At 42.8% G+C, this 20,962-nt stretch overlaps 1 protein-coding gene across 6 annotated transcripts in view; it reads right to left on the bottom strand.

Moving 5' to 3' along the window:
• Positions 1-20,962, bottom strand: part of JMJD4 (jumonji domain containing 4) — a 381,468-nt gene that overhangs the window by 134,702 nt on the left and 225,804 nt on the right. For all 6 annotated transcript variants that reach the window (XM_044065866.1, XM_044065868.1, XM_044065864.1 and 3 more), the window contains one exon: positions 17,413-17,538. In XM_044065866.1, the coding sequence (XP_043921801.1) occupies positions 17,413-17,538 (126 nt within the window). The remainder of the gene's footprint in view (positions 1-17,412; positions 17,539-20,962) is intronic.

Here is a 20,962-nt window from a genome sequence, read left to right as displayed (position 1 = left end):
GGTCTGAGACATGCACAAATGACTGCCACTCAATAAATAAAAGCAGCAGTCCTGTTACAGAAGGTATATAGGATGACCATGACTCATACTAATCCCATTATGTCAATGGCATGGGAATACACCACTTACATAAAGCAGACTTGAAATTGACTACTGGAAAGAGAAAGGCTTGAAGGAAATAATGTCACATTGATATGTTAAGCTCCACTGCCAGCCATTTTGTTGAAAAACTTATTCAAATTCTATAACAAGCACTCAGAGGGATTTTGAGGTGTTAAAATAGCTCAGAAAATAAAGACAAACTGAAAAAAGAAGTTATGTACTCATCATAGTTCCATCTGAGTAGTTGTACTTCATTTGTCTTCAACCTGTGGGTTATGGATCCATATCGGATCTGACACAGCCGCATATCCAGCATCTAATCTGAGCTCCTCCCCTTACCCATAATGCCCCATGTCTCCTTCCTCCCTTCAGATCGAGTTTGCTGCTCAACATATAACATACATCCGACCCAACAAGACCTTACCACTAATGGCAGCCCAAAATTCCTGAGCCAAAGCATAACAAGGGATGCTCCTGGAATGTTCATCTTCCATATATATGGCCAGGACAATAGTGACAAGGTTGGGGGAAGGAGGGGGGATGTTTGAAGACAAATGAAGTACAACTACTCAGATGGAACATTCATAGCTCTCAAGCTTCCATCTCCAAAATGAGGAACACTAGCCCTCATAATGTGGAACAAATGGGCCAAATGTGGAACACATACTAATGGCTTACTAACAACTTCAACTAGTGATGTTATAGGATGGTTAAAATACTTTGGTTTTACTTATACAAAAGATGTTTTAATGAATTAATACGGTTCATTTCCATTTACCACTGATATCGGTTAAAATTTTCCTATCATTGAATGTGTGACAGACCCTTCCGATGTGGAACTTCGAGAAACATGAACTTTTTAAGATCCCAAATGGGGAACATTCCTCATAATGAGGTACACTTGAGAGGTATGGGAACATTATGGTGAGTACATAACTTCTTTATCTGAAGTAGTTGACTTCATTTGGTCTTCAACCTGTGGGACAAAGTCCCCAGCAACTAACACCTGGGTGGCCCTCATGGAAGGATATTCCAGAGCACGGCAGAGCCAAAGGATGCCCTGTTCCTGGATACAGTGTCCAATTTATAATGTGAAATGAAGATATGAGATGAGGACCAAGTAGCTGCAGAAAAGATATCATCCATTGACACCTTGGACCAAAAAGCTGCTGAAGTAGCTATAGATCTGGCAGAATGTGCTTTTACCTAACCCGGAGGGGGAAATTCCCTTGACAGAATACACTTGAGTAACACATTGGTAAATCCAACTAGCAATCGTCAGCTTAGAAACTGGTTTCCCTAAGAAAGGATTTGAGTAAGAAATTAACTGATCAGACTTGTGAAAAGTTTTTGTCCTGTGCAAGTAGAATTATAATTGCCTGTGCACATCCAGCAGATGTAATTTATATTCACCCCTATTCTGAAAATTAGGAAAAAAGACTGGAAGATTGATAGCCTGATTAATATTGGACACTACTTTGGGAAAAAAGGATGGCTTAGTATGCAAAGTCACCCTATCCTTATGAAAAATCATATACAAAACTTTGATGGATAGTGCTTGAAGTTCTGACACTCTCCTGGCAGATGTAATGGCAAGCAAAAAGGCAGTCTTCCAAGACAGATACTGCAAAGTTGCAGGTTCAAAATGAGGGAAGACTAAAGCCTGGAGCACTAATGTAAAGTGCCACAGTGGCTTAGGATCCTTTACCGGAGGTCTTAGAAAAAAAGCATCTTTAAGGAAGGTCTTGCAAAGTTTAGAAGAGGCTAATGAAGACATGTTTTCCCCCACATGAAAATTGGAAATTGCGGCCAGCTGAACTTTGACAGTGGACGAACTGGCGCCTTGCTGAAAAATCCCCACTAAAAACTCTAATACTGCAGACACAGGAGCAGTAAAAGGATCCAATGCCCACAGAGAAGACAATACAGAAAGCCATTTCCACTTGCTACGGTATACCCTTCTGGTGGAAGACTTGTGAGCTGCTACCAAAATAGTTTTAACAGGAGATGATAAACCAGGAATCCTAATAATCAGGGGAACTGGAGCAGCCAAGCAGTGAGTTTCAGACTGTCCAGGTCTGGTTGAGAAATCCCAGAGGGATGAGAAATAAGATCCGGAACTGGATCCAACGTCCATGGTGGAACTAGTAGATGAGACCATAGAGAGGGAAACCAGACTTGGTGAGGCCAGAATGGGGTGATGAGGATCACAGTGCTCCCTAGCCTGCGAGCTTTCTGAAGAAACTTCGAGATGAAGGTAAGCATAAAGAAGACCGGAGTCCAAGCATGAATCAGTGCGTCTCTGGGGGCTTCCTCCTGAGGGGGGTTCAGAGCAAAGAACTCGCTGCATTTCGCGTTGGAAGGAGATGCGAATAGATCGCAGCAAGAACGACCCCACTTTAGAAAGATCTGCTCCACCACTGAAGGATTCAGAGACCACTCGTAAGGTATCAGGATAGATCTGCTGTGCCTGTCCGCTAGAATGCTGGACCGTCCCAGGATGTGCGTTGCCACGAGAAAACTGCCGGTGGAGATCACCCATTCCAACACTCTCATGGTTTTGCGACAAATGGGGCTAAGATCTGGCTCCTCCTTGTTTGTTGATGTACCAGACCACTGACATGTTGTTTGTCTGAATCGCAATCGTCCCTAGAGGAAGAAGGCATGAAGGGCTTGCAACACAAGAAGAACCCCCATCATCTCCAATCTCCAGGATGTTGATATGCAAATTGGCCTCGGATGGGGACCATGTGCCTTGAACTGTCCTTCCCGAACAATGCCTCCCCCCCCAGTTGGGAGGCGTCTGTGGTTACCGTGGTTTTGGAAAAGGCAGGAAGAAAGGGACAGCCCCTGACTAGGTCAGGGGAATGAATCCACCACTGAAGAGAATCCCTGCATACACAAGAGATTCAGATGAGACAATGGTAGAGCTAATAGAGACCACTGAACTGCAAGAGTCCACTGAAGAATCCATATGTAAAGTCACGCTAGGGGTAACAGGTTGACCGTGGCCGTCATAGACCCCAACACCCTCAGTATTATGTCTGCTGTTGGAACTTGGGCTTGAAGGATGCACAAAACATGTAACTTCAGACTGTGTACTCTGTCTGGGGTGAGGAAAACTTTCATTTGGATAGTGTCCAACCAAGCTCCAATGAAGTCTAGGATCTGAATAGGGGGCAGTGACGATTTGTTGAGCTCAGTCTTTTCGCTAGAAAGAGGAAATAATCCCTGGCCTGGCAAAGTAGATGCTTGGAAGGGGCAGCAAGGAGCCAATCTTCCAGGTAAGGGAAGACCTGAATACCCTGAAGCCTCAGGTGAGACGCTTCTACTGTCATCACCTTGGTTAACACCCTGGGGGCTGTGGTGACACCAAAAGGGAAGGGCTCTGAACCAATAATGACTGGCTCCAGCCGATAGCACCTGCCCATCTGGATATGATAGTACGTGTCCTGGAGGTCGATCGAGCACATCCAGTTGTTTGCCTGCAGGCAGGGCAGGATGGATTGAAGATTGACCATCTGGAATTTCGCCTTGGCTACTGACAGGTTCAAGGTGGATAGATCTAGAATGAGTCTTAGGTCCCCTGTTTTCTTTGGCACTAATAAGAACCTGGAATAAATGCCTGACTCGGATTGGCCTAGGGGGACAGGTTGGATAACTTATTTTCTTAGCAGCTTGTCTATCCCCAGATCTACTTCCTCGCTTTGCATGGGTGGAACATCTGGGAGGTGATTTGGTGGGAGAGGTGGTTTGATGAACGGGATGGAATAACCTAAGGATATAATTTGCAACACCCAGTGATCTGTTGTTATGGACTCCATTGCCGCTGGGTGTAGTGATAGGCGACCCTCGACTGCCTCCAGAGATGAGCAGTCGAGCAGCCCTTCAGGGCTGCTGTGTGGGTCTGTCTGAGAACGGTTCTTGAGACCCGAAGTTTCTCGGACCCCCTCTGCCTCTAGGATGATGGAGTGTGTCATATAGCTCAGCGTTCTTATGGAAAAAGTTGCTGAAGCGTACACCCACTTCTCTAAATGGTCCATCGTCCTTGACTCTCAGTCAGGAGGATGAACTGTAAAGCTCTCCTGCACGAGCTCTTTCTTCGTGGCAGCTGCCACAACCATAGCATCCACCGGGGACCCCTTATTCCAACAAGTCCTGTCTGAAGGGGGGTTAAAGACTTTATCAGGGTGCTTTGGGATAGGCTCCACAGTGTCCAGTTCCTTCCACGCCTGAGATGATATTAGGTCCACTAAAGGATCCGCAGGAGGGGACACCCAGGAAGTAGATGGGCCTGTGCCGAATGCCTCGAGGAACACTGACTTGTCAGAGGTTGGTTTTTGGACAGACCCCTCCCCTCTGGTGAAGGAGCTCCATGATGTCTCCAAAGGAAACATTCTCAGGGGTGATCGGGGAGGGGGAACCTTCCCCTTCCTCCAAATCAGTGTCTTCGGTAAAGTACTCTGGTGGGGAGTCCAAGTGCCTCCTTTTACACGTCCGTTTGTGAGGAACCTCCTCAGTGGGACTCTCTGGGGAGGACTCTCCAATGCCTGCAGCTCCCTCAGGGGAGCTTCATGAGGTGAAACGGGCACAGGCTATCTGTGAGAGGATAAAATGGTCAGGACCGTATCCAAAGCAGATCAAGTCGGGAAGGAGTCCGAGGATGAGATGGTAAAGGGTCTCGACTGCACCGAGAGAACCCTCTCCACCACATCAAAGGCTGAAGGAGAACGGACATCCTGAGACATACTAGCGGGAGCAGTTCCCCTCTGACCTGACAGGGGAGTCAGTGCTGAGACTCCAGGAGCCAAGATGCCAAAGGGAATACATTTGGAGCCAACAGCAACCTCTTGAATCTGACCCTGAGACTACGGCTCTGAGAGCTCGGATCTGACCCGGTCGGACCTAAAATGCTCAAGGCAATGGCCAGCGTCAAGGTACAAGGTATCGTCAGGAATGACCCCTTGACCCTGAGGGTCCCCAGATCCAGGGTCTCCGAAACCACAGGTTGGATTGGAGAAGGAGTGATCCGCGTGAAAAAAAGCTGCAAGCTCCTCCCTCCAGAGGTAGAAGGGGCAGGCAAGACCCCTATCTGAATTTGGGTGCGGATAAACCTCCGCATCATCTTATCCATCTCCGCTTCACTGAGGCTCTGGGTGGAGCAGTGGGATGAGGCCACAGACACCAGCCTGGATTGCTGGTGAGGGGAAGCCCTGATAGGCAACCGGATCCAGGATTCCTCCGGCTCCGGGAAGAACATAGGGAAATGGAGCCAGGGTGATCCAGGCCTGGTTTCTGGCCTAACTTTAGGTGGCGGGCCGGCTGGGGGATTGCTTCCTTGGCCTGTCTTTCCTAGACTTCTCCCCTTCCCTGGACTTCTTGGCGGGAGTTTGAGTCCCTGAGGCTGGGGGAGAAGAAGAAGTAGCAGCTGCTGCTCCTAACAAAGGGGGAGTAGGGACTACAGTCCTTGAGGAGGGAAGAAGTCCCTTCATGATAAGTTTATTCCTCCTGTCCTTCAGTGCTTTGGGATTAAACCCAGCACAGCTAGGACAGGAGGTTTGTAGGTGAGCCGCCCCCAGGCACACCACACACACAGTGCGGCCATCGGCTAGAGAGAGCTTATGGCCACACTCTGTGCACTTTCTGAAACCTGATTTAGAGGCTTCAGCCATGTCCTAAACAGGCCCAGACACACACTCACTCACGTAAGAAGAAAGAAGAACAGTAAAGGGAAAGAGAGAAACTTATTTTTTTTTTATCCAATGACTGTGTGGGGAGGTAGAAAGATAGAAAAATGAGAAAACAAGTTAAGAAAGATAGCAAAATCTCCAAAAATTCACTTAAATACCCAACGACTAGCCTACAACCTGGGTAATGATGCTTGCTTTTCCAGCAGCAAATGAGATCTGAAGGGAGAAAGGAGACGGGGATTATGGGTAAGGGGAGGAGCTTGGAGCTCGGATCAGATGCTGGATATGCAGCCATGTCAGATCCGATACGGATCCATAACCCACAGGCTAAAGACCAAATGAAGTCAACTACTTCAGATTAGATTTTTTAGTTCTAAGGTGGAATTTTCCTTTAAGGTCACCTGTTAAAATATTTTAATTAGCTTTGATAAAAAAAGCATTCGACTGATTTTTATCCTTCATTAAATAATTTGTCATCCTGCATCAACCAGGTTGTTTTCTTGGTTATTAGGTCTGTTTCAACTTGGTTTCCAGTGTGTGAAGATTGTTTTCACTTCCCTAGATTAGTTTCATAATGCAAAGCACATCCTTAAAAAGAAGTGCTTCAGAAGAAAGAGAGTCAGATCATCAGTGTTTAAGTTACCAGCCTGTGCCCCTGTAGGTTTGGATGGATCAGGATGCTGGACCTCTGTTTAAGCAGGCCTAACCCTGTGTTCAGGAGTATGGCTGCTCTCCCATCAACTGTGTTGCCTGGGACAATATGTAGTTATTTGAGTTTCTGCCCAAGTTCCTTTTGCAACATACAAAACATGTTCTTTCCATACAAGGAAAATGTCTCTTCCCTCCATGCAAATAGATTTATGTTTGCATTCGCATCAACATATCTTTGTTCCAGTTCACTTGTGCTTCCCAAGGTTGTTCACTATACTGCTGAGTACCAATGGGAAGGATACTGCCTTGAGCTTCATACCTGCTCACATGGCCTGATCCCAGGCTTCTACTGCTAGTCTGCAAATGTGGTATGAATGAGTTCTATGCTGCTGGCTATGTACCACATCACTGTGGTATTGTTTGTGGTGAGCTAGAACTCACCTAGCTTCCAAAACAAGCTATAAGTCTCAATAACTAGGATAACCTCTAGTATTTCCTTCAGGCTGATGTGGAGCTTTCTCCATGAAAGAGTTCACTTGCCTTGGGCCCTTACCATCTTGAATGGCTCCCTAAGTAAAATCTAATGGACTGGTCATCAGCAACTTGTTCTGTTCTGTAATGTATAGGCCCCTGTTCCTGTGTACCTGTTTTGCCCAAAACTGAACTCCTCCTAGATTCACAGAAGCACAAACAAAATTCTATCCAGTGACCATCTGTGCTGATTCTGACAGGCCTTTGATAACTGCTGGAGCTTTCTCATGTGTAGCCTCACTAAGGGACTATTATGATAACTGAGGCCATATATGACAGAGCTTTCAGTGTGTTCCTCATCAACACTACAGTTTTGCTGACCAGTAGGCAGATTTTCAAAAACATGGATTTCTCCTTTGGCAAACATAATTTCTGGTATGTGCAGTGTAGTCTCTCAGAAATAATTTTGTTGTGGGGTAAGGCATGATTTGAATAAATTAAGGGGAAATCCAATCTCTATGGTGGGCAAAAGACATTTGTGAATATTCTTGGGCAATACACAGAACCTAGATGGGCAAGGATTGAAATGGAAATGATGGTCCCCACCTTTAATCAGAGGCACATTTTGTGTTCTTCAAAAATTGGGATGTGAAGATCAGTATCACACAGATCTAATGTCACCATGAAGGCACTAGGCCCTAGGTAAGGGAAAATGAAGGGGACACTATTGGGTAAGCATTAGAAATTCTAGTATTTTCAAAAACAGAGGACTGAAAGACACCAAATCAGTCTCCAAGGACCATAGGAACCTAACTTCTTCAACTCTCTGTATCACTCCAAGATGGGAGACATTCTCATCAGGAATGAGACAGATCTGAACTCTGTTCTGCATACATTCAGAATTATAGTCCTCATCCAACTGTCTGTCATGGTAACAGGCTAATGAGGGTGGGAAGATATGGAGAAAGTGAAGGCAGAGGGAAAGGTAGTTGATTTAAGATTGGTCAAAAAGACTTGTCAGGCTGTTGGCTACAGGGTTGCATGCATTGGCTTTCTTCCACTGCTCCAACTAGAACAAATAAACTTAATAATAAAGAAAGTATCCTGGACTGGATACTAACAAATAGCCCACAACAAAAATATACAACAGGAACCCTCCCAGACGACCTTAGTGACCACTCTCTAACATATATTATCAGACATAAAACAAGTTTAGCTATCCCTATTTCAGTCAGAACAGTCCGTACCAAAAAACATTTTGACCACGAACTATTTCAAACTGAACTTACACAATGCAACTGGTCACCTCTTAAGTCTCTCCTGGCTATATTAGACCATCATGCCCCAATGCGCTCTATAAGAATGAAAACAAAACCAGACAAATGGCTCTCAAATCATACTAAGAAACTAATCCTTAATAGAAACAAATCTTGGGCAAAATGGCGTACCACAAGGAATAATACTGATCACCAAACTTTTAGACAACAAAGAAACATAACAAAAAAATCTATCCTACAAGATAAAAAAGAACTTTTATATTTAACTACAACAATCATCCCTTCAACAACCACAAAAGTTCTGGACTACTATTAACACACTACTATCACCAGGCAAAGTAGCCACACCTAATCCAATAGGCTCCAACAATGACTGTCCAACACAAACAGCAAATGCCTTTAATAATTTCTTTACTACCGCTATACTAAATCTAGCAAATCAACAAAAACCTGATACTTCCAAATTGCCCACTCCGAGCTCCATTCCCCCCCTTTCCATCTCGAACCTATACAAACCTCCTATATCTCCTCCTTACTTCAAAAATTAAAACCGACTACCCCCTCAGCTGATAAATTACCAGCAGAATACCTTCAAATAGGAGCCAAAGCTATTGCCTATGCCATCTCCATATTGATTAATAGAACCATAAAAGAAGGCACTATCACATCTATCTGGAAAATCTCACACATTATTCCTCTTCACAAAGGTGGAGACTCAACTGATTTCTCCAACTATCGGCCCATAGCTCTACTCTCTCCACTCGCTAAAATAATGGAGAAATGCATCCACAAACAATTACTAAACCACCTACTCCTCCATAATCTTCTAGCTAACTGTCAACATGGTTTCCGGCCATTTCATAGTACCACCACAGCCTTGTTATCCTTTACTAACAGCATCAACAAAAATCGCAATAAAAATATTCCTTCCTCAGCATTCTTTGTAGACCTTTCCAAAGCCTTTGACATGGTCAATCGTCAGCTTCTCCTCCACCTTCTGAAGTTACTCTCTCTCGACAATCCTGCTATGAACTGGTTTACATCTTACCTGGAAAACCGAAAACAAGCAGTTCTCTGGCAAAACCATCTTTCAGACCTCCTTCCCACCTCACTAGGTGTCCCTCAGGGCTCCATATTAGGACCACTATTGTTTTCCATTTTCATAAATGACCTTCATCTTTCTACTCCACTCTCTGCCTGCATTCAATATGCAGATGACTCTACCATAATCTCTTCTGGCACATCCCAAAATGAACTTCATTCTCTCACACAAAAAGCTTTCACCACTATAGAACAATGGTTCTCTAACCATTGTCTTCTCCTTAACCCTAAAAAAAACAAACTTTTGCTCTTTACACCTTCTTACTTGTCTCCCCCTCTTCATTTCACACTCATATCCAGTAATGGTACCGTTATTTCACCAGACCCCACCACCAAACTCCTAGGTATTACTATTGACAATCATCTAAAGTTTGACAGTCACATAAACACCACAATAAAGAATGTTAACAGAAAACTCGGATCCCTCTAGAGAATTAAACCTTTCCTAACACCTGAAGCCAGGACCACAATATCTAGAACTCACCTAATCTCTACCCTATTATATCCTTCTCCCATATATACCAATCTTTCTAAAAATAACCTAAACAAACTAGCTAGATCATACAACAATATTGCCAGATTTGCTACAAACACTCCCTACAGGACTCATCACTGCCAGAACCTAAAACAACTAGGCTGGCTTGAATTACCTCACCAATTACAATTCAACCAACTTATAATTGCCCACAAAGCCCTATACCAACCCAACAACACACCAATTCTTACTACCTTCATAAGGTTATATAACAACCTGAGGAATCTACGTTCCGCTAACAAAATGTTGATTTACACTTCCTTATCATATAACTCAGCAGGCGACTCCATATTTTCTAACTCAGTTGGCAAAATATGGAATCAATTACCACAAGACCTTACAACCCTAACCTCTCTCCCACTATTTAAAACTAACCTAAAACATTTCCTCTCTAACCACTGGTTATGCTCTTGTACCAACCCTGACTAACTGTTATTCACTAATTTTCCTGTTTCATTTAAAACAGAATATTCTGAACTATAAACCTCTTTATGTAACTCTCTATAAACTGATCTTTCCTCTTAATTTCTAACATTATCATTCCTGAGTACCACTTTCCATGTTCAATTCTTTAACTAACTTTTTAACAGTGCTTTCTTTAAATTATGTTTCGGTATTTTTAAATTTTTACAAATCAAAATGTGTAAATTGTAAATTTTTGTTAATCTGAGGATGCATCACTCTATATTAATGTTTATTTTCTAATAGTTGTACGATATATCTCTATGCTTTTTTCCAAGAATGTTTTTAATATGTTTTTAATATGTCTTTAAGATGTTTTTTTTACTGGAGCTTTTCTCCTCGGGCCTCCACTGAAAATGGACATGTATCCAGTTGGATTAGCCCGGTCAACAAATGTAAAATAAATAAATAAATTGTTTATCAGAAGCATTTTGTATTTGTCCTGCTGCTATTTAGTCTGACACCTGAACAACTGGATGTTACAAGCGAAATCTTCTTCCAACGAGGAAGAATCCAAGTTCATAGCAGCAGAAGTTTCCCTTTCTCACTTACATTGTATGGCAGCAGAAGGTGGAGAATTGCTCCACATGGCTACTTGTCATCGAATGAAAAGATCATCTGCTGTACAGTCTGAATCAGTGAAGTGGGAGGTCTATGAAATTCTATTATCCACGGCTCCAAGGAATGTGACCAGGATGTAGACTGTTGCCCTATCTGACCTTGCCTCTGGTAGGCAAAGGCAATGAATCCTTCCCTGACTGCACCACCAATTCCAGATGGAGGTCTGCTGTCTGTAGCAACACAGTCTTATGAGTACCAGTCTTGTGACACTCTGTGTAGAAGGACATGATAGCTGCTGCCTGCACGACTGCTTACAAAAAGGGTCAGACAGAAACCGGCAGGAAAAAAGGTCCCACCAACCAGGCTGTCCACCTTGGGGCTGTAAGAAGCAACATTACATTCTTCAGCAATTCTCATAAGGCTGTTCTCTCTACTTGTGACAGTGTTCTTTTTATGTGCTTTCTTTGGAGGAAGGGACTCTCATGACAATGCAGATGAATGCTCTGATGCCTGAAAACTGGCTTCTGTTTTTTCTGCATCACTCATACTCAAAGCATGGTCTTTTTACTTCTCTGGGATTTCCTAGTAAAATTCATAAAAAAAAATTAACAATTAGCCAAAAAGTGAGACTCTCCTAAGCAAAAGCAGAACTTAAAATATAAATTTTTGAACAGGATCTAATGCTTGCAGTCAAAAAGGCTTTATGGAAAGTACAGTTTTGTACCTACCATAAATGTAGATGTTCGAGTGCTCATACAGCTGCAGTCATAACAGATGGGTATCCTGCCGTTAGGCAGGTCCTTGGTCGGCCGAATTCCAAATTCTAGGTCCGGCGTCGATTGTCGTTGCTTCTTCCCTGACGTCAGTGCGGCAGGGGTATAAAAGAGCCAGCCGACGCCATCTTCTTCAGTTTTTCTTGCCCCAGATGTCAGGTGCCTCCAGAAGGAAAGCAAAACATAAACTTATGTAATCATGCAATATAGAATAATCAAAAAACAGTAGTTGCAAGCAAATACACCATAAAAGAATACCCCAAATAGATTGTATGAGAAGGTGTTTGTCATAAGGCCTGTCCTAAGAGGGGATGGAGGGGGGGGAAACCTGGACTGCAGCTGTATAAGCACTCGAACATCTACATTTATGGTAGGTACAAAACTGTACTATGTTCATCGTGCATACAGCTGCAGTCATAACAGATGGGAAGAATCCCAAAGCTAAGTAGTAGGGGTGGCAGGCACTAAGAGGAACTAGGAGGAGCAAGGATGCCCTGCAAGACAGCTGTGGCAAATCCCGCTCTAGATTTAGAGTAAAGTGGAAGGTGATAGTGTTTGGAGAAAGTCTGCACTGAACTCCAAGTGGCTGCTTCCAAAATGTCCTTGGTAGGAACCCCCGAGGAAAGCTGCAGAGGTAGCTGTGGCCCTTGTGGAGTGGGATCTGATGCTTGAAGGCACAGCTTTTCCATGAAATGAGTAACAAAAGCGTATGCAGTGGGCTATCCATTTTGAGATTGTCTGTTTGGAGATAGCCTTTCCTTGAGCACCTGTAGCACAGGACACAAAGAGTTGCTCGGATTTCCTGAATGGGTTTGTCCTGTCCAAATAATAACGAAGTTGTCTGTGAATGTCCAAGGAATGCAGTAGTCTTTCCCCTTTGTTTTGTGGGTTAGGATAAAAGGTAGGTAAGTAGACAGTCTGATTCAAGGCTACACTGGATACTACCTTTGGCATAAAGGTAGGGTTGGTTCGTAAGGAAACTCTGTCCTGATGGAAAATGATGAAAGGTTGCACAGCCATGAGGGCCTGTAGTTCTGAATCCCTGCATGCTGAGGTGATGGCCAGAAGGAAGACTGTTTTCCATGACAAGTTTTGTAGTTCTGTTGAAGCAGCTGGCTCAAATGGAGGAAGGGTCAGCTTTTCCAATATGAAGTTGAGGTCCCAAGCAGGGACTGGTGGTTTCCTTGGGGGTCTTATATTCTTTGCCCATCTGAGGAACTGTCTTAAGAGAGGATGAGAGAATAAAGGAGGATCTGTGTTGTATTGTGCAGAAATGGCTGAAGCGTGGATTTTGATGGAGGAGAAGGAAAGTCCACTGTTTAACATCTCAGCTAGGTACTGTAAAATTTGAGGTAAATTTATTACCCAAGGATTCTGGCCCTTTTTCTGATTCCAGGTACAAAATCGTTTCCATTTGGTGGAGTAGTCTTTTCTATTAGAAGGTCTTCTGGCTTCCAAGATGACATCCTGCACCTCCTTGGAGAGGAGGGTCTGTTGTGAAATCAAAGGATTCTCCATGCAGCTAGATTTAGGGTTTTGAGCTGGCTGTGAAGAGTTTTGAAGTTGTGCTGGGACAACAGAAGAGGCACTAGAGGTAGGATCCATGGTGGGGAATGTGTCAGGCTCTTCAGGAGCGGATACCAGTGTTGTCTTGGCCAATCTGGAGCAATGAGAATCATTTTCGGCCTCTCTGCTCTGGCTTTTAATAGAACTTTGGGCAGCAGAGGAAGAGGTGGAAAGGCATAGACTGTCAACGTTGTCCAATTGAAAGAAAGTGCGTCCACTTTCCAGGCCTGTGGATGATAGGTCCTTGAACAAAATTTTTTCAATTGGTAATTTCTGTGGGTAGCAAAGAGATCTATGTCTGGCTGTCCCCATGCCTGAGTAATCTTTGCGAAAACTTGAGGATGCAACTTCCATTCGTGTGGATCTGTCATATTTCTGCTTAGGCTGTCTGCCAGTGTGTTTTCCTTCCCTGGCAGGAATTGTGCCTGAAGTTGGATTTGCAATTCCAGAGCTATGTTCCAGAGGGTCATGGCTAGTCTGCAGAGGGGGTATGAATGAGTCCCCCCCCCCCTGTTTGTTTATGTACCACATCACTGTGGTGTTGTCTGTCCTTATCAATAGCTGTCTTGGATGCAGTAGGTCTTTGAAGGCCATAATAGCATTTTGCACTGCTAGCATTTCCTTTTGGTTGATGTGTAGGTGCTTCTCTTTTTGGGACCATTTTCCCTGAATGCACTGATCTGTCATGTGTGCCCCCCAGGCGTAGTCCGAGGCGTCTGTTGTGATGATTTGAGTTGCTTGAGGTACGCAGAAAGGGAGACCTGTGTTCCTTTGGCATGCTTGAGCCCACCACAGAAATTCCTTTTGATGACATGGAATGAGTGGTATAATTGTTTCCAAACTGTGGCTGTGTTGAAACCATAAGTTTTTTAGGTACCACTGAAGTTTCCTCATATGCAGCTTTGCACATGGGATCAGAAGGATGCAAGATGCCATGAAACCCAGAGCCTGCAGGACTTTCCTTGCAGTCAGCCTGGTGAAGGTTGCCATTTTGCTGAAGTATTGAGATAGTTGCCCTTGTTTGTCTGGCGTGAGGTAGGCCATCTGGGTGGTTGTATTCAAGCTGGCACCCAGGAAAATTATTTTTTGAGAGGGTATTAGTTTTGATTTCTTTTTGTTGACTGTGTATCCCAGAAAGTTCAACAGTTTTATTACAAATGCCAGGTGTTTCAGAAGTATGTCCTTGCTGTCCGCTTGGATCAGGCAGTCGTCCAGATATGGGTATATTTGTATTCCTTGAAGTCTGCAGAAGGCAATTACTGATGCCAGGCATTTCGTAAACACTCTGGGCAGTAGATAAGCCAAAGGGCAATGCAGAGAATTGATAATGGGTTGAACCTGCAAGAAATCTGAGGTATCTTCTGCAATCTTGTCTGATAGGGACATGCAGGTATGCCTCCTTGAGGTCCAATGTTACCAGCCAAGACTCCTTGCCCAGCATGGGAAGAAGCTGCTGTAATGTGAGCATCTTGAATTTTGGTACCTGTAAATATGTGTTTAGGATGGATAGGTCTAAAATAGGTCTCCAATCTTTGTCTTTCCTTGGTACCAGGTATAGTCTGGAATAAAACCCTTGACCTTGTTCTTTTGCAGGTACCTCTTGAATAGCTTTCATGTCCATGAGAGCTGAAATTTGTTTTTGTGCCTCTGCCCTTTGATTTTGTGGCAGGTTTGGCATGCCTCTCATTTTTGGAAGGGTGTGAAAGTGGAATCTGTAGCCTCTGTATATAATGTCCAGAATCCATTTGTCTTTTGTGACAATATGCCAATTTTTTGAGAATAATGCCAGTTTTCCGCCCAAAGTTGCTACCATTAAAGCTTTGCTTGGCAGGTAAAGGGGGAAGTCATTGTGTCTGCTTTCTGAATGACTGTGATCTATCTTCTCCACCTCTTGGGGTTGGTGCTTGCCATTGTCTGGCTCTGAATGATCCTTGAGGTTACCCTCTACCCCTCGGGCGTCTGTATCTGCCTCTTTGAGGTCTGTCCGTGGCTGGAAAGGACCAATTTTTTGAAGGCCAGTTTCTGCTGAAACGTGGAGGTTGTACCTGCAGGAAATCTTTTACTGTTTGCATTGATCTCGCTTTTTCCTCCATTTTCTTTAGTACCTCCTCAGCTTTAACACCAAACAATACGTCTTTTTGAAGGGGTGCATCTAGTAATTTAGCTTTGACATGATCTGGTAAGGCTTGCTCTTTGAGCCAAGCATGTCTACATATGACAGACCCTGTAACAGCAGCTCTACATGAGGCCTCTAAAGCATCAAAACCACACTGCAAGGTGTGTTTACCCACTTGCTCTGCACCATGCAACAAATCCTGCAACTCTTTTAAATCTGGTTGTTCTGGTTGTGTCATTTTGCTTTTCAACTGAGATAACAAAAACTGTTGATACTTTAACATATGAAACTGACAGTTTAATGCCCTCATGGTTAAAGTGGCCGAGGTATACACCTTTTCCCCCCCACCTTTCTAAAGCTCTGGAATCTCTCTCTGAAGGTAATGGGTTTTTAGCAGTAGAGGCCTTAATTCCCTTGGGACCCTGTGAAATAGTTTCTGGGTCAGCAGTATGGCTTTTGTATAGGAACTGGTGTGAATCAGGGACCCGGTAATAAGCTGGAGGTAAAGAATCTGGGTTTAGGCTGGCTTCTGTGTACACATCATCTAATATATCTAAAACAGGAGGGATAGCCAGGGGCCTATGCTGGGGGAGCAAGAGAAAATCCCTGAGCCTTTTCCTTGGAATCTGCGTAATCTTCGCCTTCCCAGTGAAAGTGTTCCCTCAAGGTATGCAGGGTTTCCCCAAAAGAGTAGTCCTCAGGGGGGGAGACCAAGGGAATAGACTCCTCTGCATCAGAGTCTTCAAAAGGAGAATAGGTATAGTCCTGGTCCTCAGAATGTTCAGAGGTAATAGAGTCTCGATCTGAGGAAGGGTAGTCTTCCTCTAATCTGGGCCTTTTGTCCGAGGGGGGGGTTGAGAACCCCTGATAAGAGTAATCAAATCCTCAGCCATTTTGAGCATCTGTTTTTTTAGGCATGGGGCCTTGAGAGGGGGTTTGAGGTCCCTGTTTTTTAGTTTTCATGGCTGCTTTAGATTTTGTGAAAGCTTTAATAGAGAAGGAAGAAGGCCTGAAGACACCTTGAGAAATGGCAGACCTGTCTAAACTCTGAGTTTCCCCGCCAAGAGTGGCGTCGGTATCTGTAGGTGGAATGGGGACCGAGGAGCCTGCGACCTCGGGTACTGAAGACACAGGTAATGAAGTGTCATCGGTACTCAGGGACTGCGTAGGTGCCTCGCTGAGAACCGGAGAACCGGTAGTCGGCCTTAGCATGGTGTCAGTAGAAGTCGCGGACCTCGTATGTCGGTCCTTATCTTTGCGTCTTTTACTCAAAACTGGAGTCGGAGTATCCGACGACATAATGTAATTAAATTTATTACCAAAATAGTGAAGGGCGATCTCCGCCCGACGCTTAATAGTGCGTTTGTTGAATCTAGCACAAAAACGGCAGGCCGAGATGTCGTGGTCTGAGCCTAAGCAAGGAATACAGAACGAGTGGAAATCCTTAAGCGATATTTGCTTCCCACATGAAATGCAATTATTAACTTTGTCTGACATCGGTCTGAGGCAAGAAAAGTTTCCCCAACGGGGTACTTAGCTTTCAAGAAGACTTCGGCTGAAATATTTTCGTAAATCTCAGGAGCTGGCCGACCGGCACTTGCGAACTGCTTCTGCTTCGGGCACCGCGCGGCAAGAAAGACTGAAGAAGATGGCATCGGCTGGCTCTTTTATACCCCTGCCACACTGACGTCAGGGAAGAAGCGACGACAACCCACGCCGGACCTAGACTTTGGAATTCGGCCAACCGAGGACCCGCCTGACGGCAGGATAACCCATCTGTTATGACTGCAGCTGTATGCACGATGAACATCTACAAAAAGCTAATTCTGAAAAATAGATTGTGTTTCTCTGGAAATATCATCAAGAAAAATATCATTAACATAACAGAGATATAAGAAAATACATAATTTTCCCAATGGGGCTTCCTCTTTTGAAAAAAATCTGGAAGGTAGCTCTGGGGCAGTTGGCAGTTAGCAGACTAATTGACTGTAATCCTTCTCTCTGAGATGTCCACATAACTGCAGTAAAAAAGAATGGATGATGCCATGGTGGACTGCTACTTTCATCTGGAAGCAAAGCACAAATAAATATGAAATGATTACATTACCATGATCCTTTGGGGCCCATATAAACAAATCGATAATCGTCCACCTCAATTGAATCCCAGTATTCATTAAGCCAGTCAGATGAGAAAAAAATTGGTGTGGCGTAGAGTCCATGGTCTGGGAAAGCCCTAGAGAAAAAAAATTGAAGAGCATTAGATCTTTAAGTCTCAGTGACATAAAATATACTGGTTTAGACATACTGAATTAGACTCAAAAATAAACTTTTAAAAGATACAATCAGCTACTAATAAGGAATATATACAAATAAGAACAAGCTAACAAAAGATCAGTAGCCTATTATATTATGTTTCCAACTGTGGAATGGTTATACAGCTGTTACACTCATTTCTATTCTAACCAATCAAAGCTCCCTCAAATTCCACTGCTGATCTACACCTTTTCCAGAAGGTCATTCCAAGGATCAACCTTTGTTTTAATAATAATTTCTTTTTACATCTTACTTGAATTTTATATCTTCCATTGGCCTTCCCTCTTAACAACATCCCACCATTCCAGATAGCATAAGACCATGCTGTATTCTCCAAGTATCTTCTTTACTTCAAAATGTTTATGCCCAATGCCTTCAGCCTTTCATCATATTCCAACCCCTCCAAATCACAACTATTGTAGCAGCTCTTGTCTTGCACATTGTCTATCTGCTTGTAGTACTCTTCACTGTAATCTCAGTACAGCTTGTACTCCACATCTGGTCTTAGCATGCCCCCTTGTCAAGAGAAAGAACAGAACCTACTTCCATCTGACTGAACCCTCTACATGTGCACATCTGCTTCTTCTGGCCTCTGTCATAATAGTCTCATAGCTTATCACTGCACATTGGAGTTTAGAAATGATGAACACTCTCAGATCAATGTGGGAATCTTGCTCTGATTGAGTTTTTAGTGGAGTCTAGAACAGAAGCTACTGTTAAAAAGGGGTAGTGGGGCATATAAAATAATGCATGATAAGATTCAATCAGTAGGGGGTAGAATAGAGTGGGAAGAGAGATTGGAAAGACAGTTTACAAAGGAACAGTGGAAGGACATCTGCATGGTTCCTACGTATGCAACAAAGTAGAAAACATTTAGGATTTTGCATGGAAGTGTTTGCAAATGTATTTTTTATACCCTGTGCAGACTTCAGAGTCTTTTTCATCAGTAAGACAGCAAATGCTTGAGCTATGATGGGAAAGAGAGAGGTAATTGGGAATATGCTTTTGGGAATGTAAAGAGTGGGCAGATTTAAAAAATTCCCTTTTATCAGAAATGTTGGGCAGCAAATCATTATATCTAAGGAAATGATTCTTTTGATCTGGGAAATAAGCCCTGGACTACCTAGACAGAGTAAGGCTTTACTAAGTTTAATATTACTGGCTGCCAAAAAAATCAATTACTAGAAAATTGAAATCAAAATCTAAACCAAGCAAAACTAACGTATTGAATACTGTAAAGGGATAAAAGAAATGGAGGTGTGATCTTTAAAAAAAGGAAAGGAACAAATTATGTACAAATAAATCAAATTACTAGGAACAATGCATGGAAAATAATGTTCAGGAGGATGAATGAAGGGAAGGTGGGAAGTGATCAATTTATGTAATGGAATAAATAAAATTGTTACAAATTATGCATGTATATATACTGCACAAAAATGAACCATAGTAAGACTCCAGTACTATTTTATTTTCTATTAGTTTATTTGTACCCATGCCAGTTAAAAAAAGTCATAAGTTCATAGTTATAGGTTCATAGTTAAGTACAAGTCTAGCTGCCCTTGTGGACAATTTTAAGCCTAGCCAATTTCCCATGGTGGAAATCAAACATTGTACCTCCTCTCTGTGAAGTAAACACTTCAACCCTTATGCCAATCCCCAATCCCTAAATAGTTTAATAAAGATGTTTTAAAAAATCTAAAGTTCCTGGAACCACTCTTACTTACAGACTGGTTATATCTAACTTCCCAGACTGACTGTTTAATCACCTTAGAATATACTTTGAACATTATATTCCCTCTTAAAGACAATTCGTTTCTTTACTATCACACCATATGAACAGAAGGCATCACACTTTTCCATTAAATAAGGATCCTAGGCAAAGGATTTTTAAAAACAGTCACCAATTCTCACCACCTTACTTTTAAAAAATTGAGCACTGACTTTAAACTTTAGGTTGCTACTAATTCTGACACAGAAATCTTTATACATGTGTAATAATGGTAATTCTAGACTGCCCATACTAATTTTTATCTCAGGATCACATTGGCTGGAAAATATAATAGCATTCTTGTCTTGATTAATATTTAGTCCACTATTTTTAAATTATACACTCTAATAAAGTAGATATTAAAATTGATTCCATTAGTATTATAGTTAAGTGGGATAACCATACCAATATCATCTGCATATTTTGATATCCAGTTGTATTATACAGAATGGGCCCCAAAAGGGAGCCCTCAGATACCCCAGCTGCAATGCCCAATCTGAATAATACTTTAACATTTTCACTCTTGTGTTTCTTATTACAAAGCCATGTAGTTATTCAGATTATAAAGTGTGGATTTGTGGAGAACCTTTTTGTGGATTCTCTTGATTATTTAACGAGGAGTGCTGTCAAAGGTTTTTGAGACATCTAAATAAGTAACACATATACCAATCCATGATCCAATGCCAAACTGTCAAGGTCATAAAAATAGACCGAGTTGGTAAAGATGGATCTATTCCTAACAAAACCATGTTGAGATAAGTGACAAATGCCTGATATCATTATTTGCCTCTATAACTGCAAGTAGACATCTCTCAAACATCTCGATAAGAAGTGATGTTAAGCTGCTAAGTCTAAAATTAGTTACAGCACTAGTTGTACCTCCTTTATGAAGTATAATAATGTTACCCAGTTTTCAATACTCTGGTAAACAACAGTCTGACAGGAGTTGGTTAAATAAGAAAGATAACCAAGGTCAAATGAACTCAGCCACTTTGATTAAGACCCACCCTTACATGTTGTCAGGACCTGGGCTACTGTCTTCACTTAACCTATACCAGGAACAGGAGACTAATCACAAATTTTCAGTATCTCAAAAAGTACAGTTTTGTACCTACCATAAATGTAGATGTTCGAGTGCTAATACAGCTGCAGTCATTACAGATGGGTTCTCCTGCCGTCAGGCGGGTCCTCGGTCGGCCGAATTCCAAAGTCTAGGTCCGGCGTCGGTTGTTGTCGCTTTCTTTCCTGACGTCAGTGCGACAGGGGTATAGAAGACACAGCCAACGCCATTTTCTTCAGTCTTTCTTGCCCCAGATGTCAGGTGCCCCCAGAAGGAAGGCAATATATATCTATATTATATATAATCATGCAATGAAATATAATCAAAAATCAGTAGTTGCAAGCAAATACACCATAGAAGGATAACCCAATCAGGTTGTAAGATGAGGAGTTAACCACTAGGTCTGTACCCAGAGGGGAAGGAGGGAGGGAAACCTGGACTGCAGCTGTATTAGCACTCGAACATCTACATTTATGGTAGGTACAAAACTGTACTATGTTCATCGTGCATACAGCT

This window comes from Protopterus annectens, chromosome 3.part0 (genome assembly GCF_019279795.1).
Source record: "Protopterus annectens isolate FY-2018-M chromosome 3.part0, PAN1.0, whole genome shotgun sequence".
Taxonomy (NCBI): Eukaryota; Metazoa; Chordata; order Ceratodontiformes; family Protopteridae; genus Protopterus; species Protopterus annectens.
Note: the sequence above shows the minus strand (reverse complement) of the source record. Positions and strands in the feature narration are given on the sequence as shown.